This window comes from Camelina sativa, unplaced genomic scaffold (genome assembly GCF_000633955.1).
Source record: "Camelina sativa cultivar DH55 unplaced genomic scaffold, Cs unpScaffold06170, whole genome shotgun sequence".
NCBI classification, from domain to species: domain Eukaryota; kingdom Viridiplantae; phylum Streptophyta; class Magnoliopsida; order Brassicales; family Brassicaceae; genus Camelina; species Camelina sativa.
The window spans coordinates 1-519 of NW_010927250.1; the positions used below are offsets into that span (position 1 = coordinate 1).

At 48.6% G+C, this 519-nt stretch overlaps 1 protein-coding gene across 1 annotated transcript; it reads right to left on the reverse strand.

The window, feature by feature from the left end:
• Window positions 1-30: 30 nt before the first annotated feature.
• On the reverse strand, window positions 31-516 carry LOC104774852 (putative F-box protein At1g65770; the record flags this gene model as incomplete). The annotated part of the gene is made up of 1 exon (XM_010499270.1): window positions 31-516. A coding segment is annotated over one exon (486 nt), but the record flags the coding sequence as incomplete, so codon positions are not given.
• Between the last annotated feature and the right edge of the window lie 3 nt (window positions 517-519).

Genomic DNA, 519 nt, shown 5'->3' on the forward strand with positions numbered 1-519 from the left:
GAATTTATGATCAGCCATCTTTCTGAGTACTCTCCACTTATTTCTATCCCATGGCCTGTGCTTGATCTCCCCGTAATGGTCGAGTCCAAGAATCCGATTATGATAAGCTTCTCCTTTCTTATATTTGACAAGCACCACTCTTATGAATCCTCTCGTCTTAAGCGCAAATGATTCTTGAATCTCTGACATAGTGAAATCCGAAAGATCAACACTCGTGAGCGAATGTGTCATCGGATGGCGCGAGAGTGGTTCGAGGAGACAGATTTTCCCGGAGTTGATGTCCGCGTCGGATTTGATAAGCCAGCCCTGGCTCGGGGAAGAGGAGAGGGTGACACGGAAAAAGGCTGCACGTGAGAGAAATATTTTGACAAGGCTGAACCATTGGGAGAGAGAGATTTCTGGGACTTGGTTGACGTAGAAAAGAGGGCGGTTCGGGAAGTGAGCGTAGTCGCCGGGAACGGAGGAGCGCCATGATTTGCATATGCTTCGGAAGCGCTTGAGTTCGACCACGGAGAACAA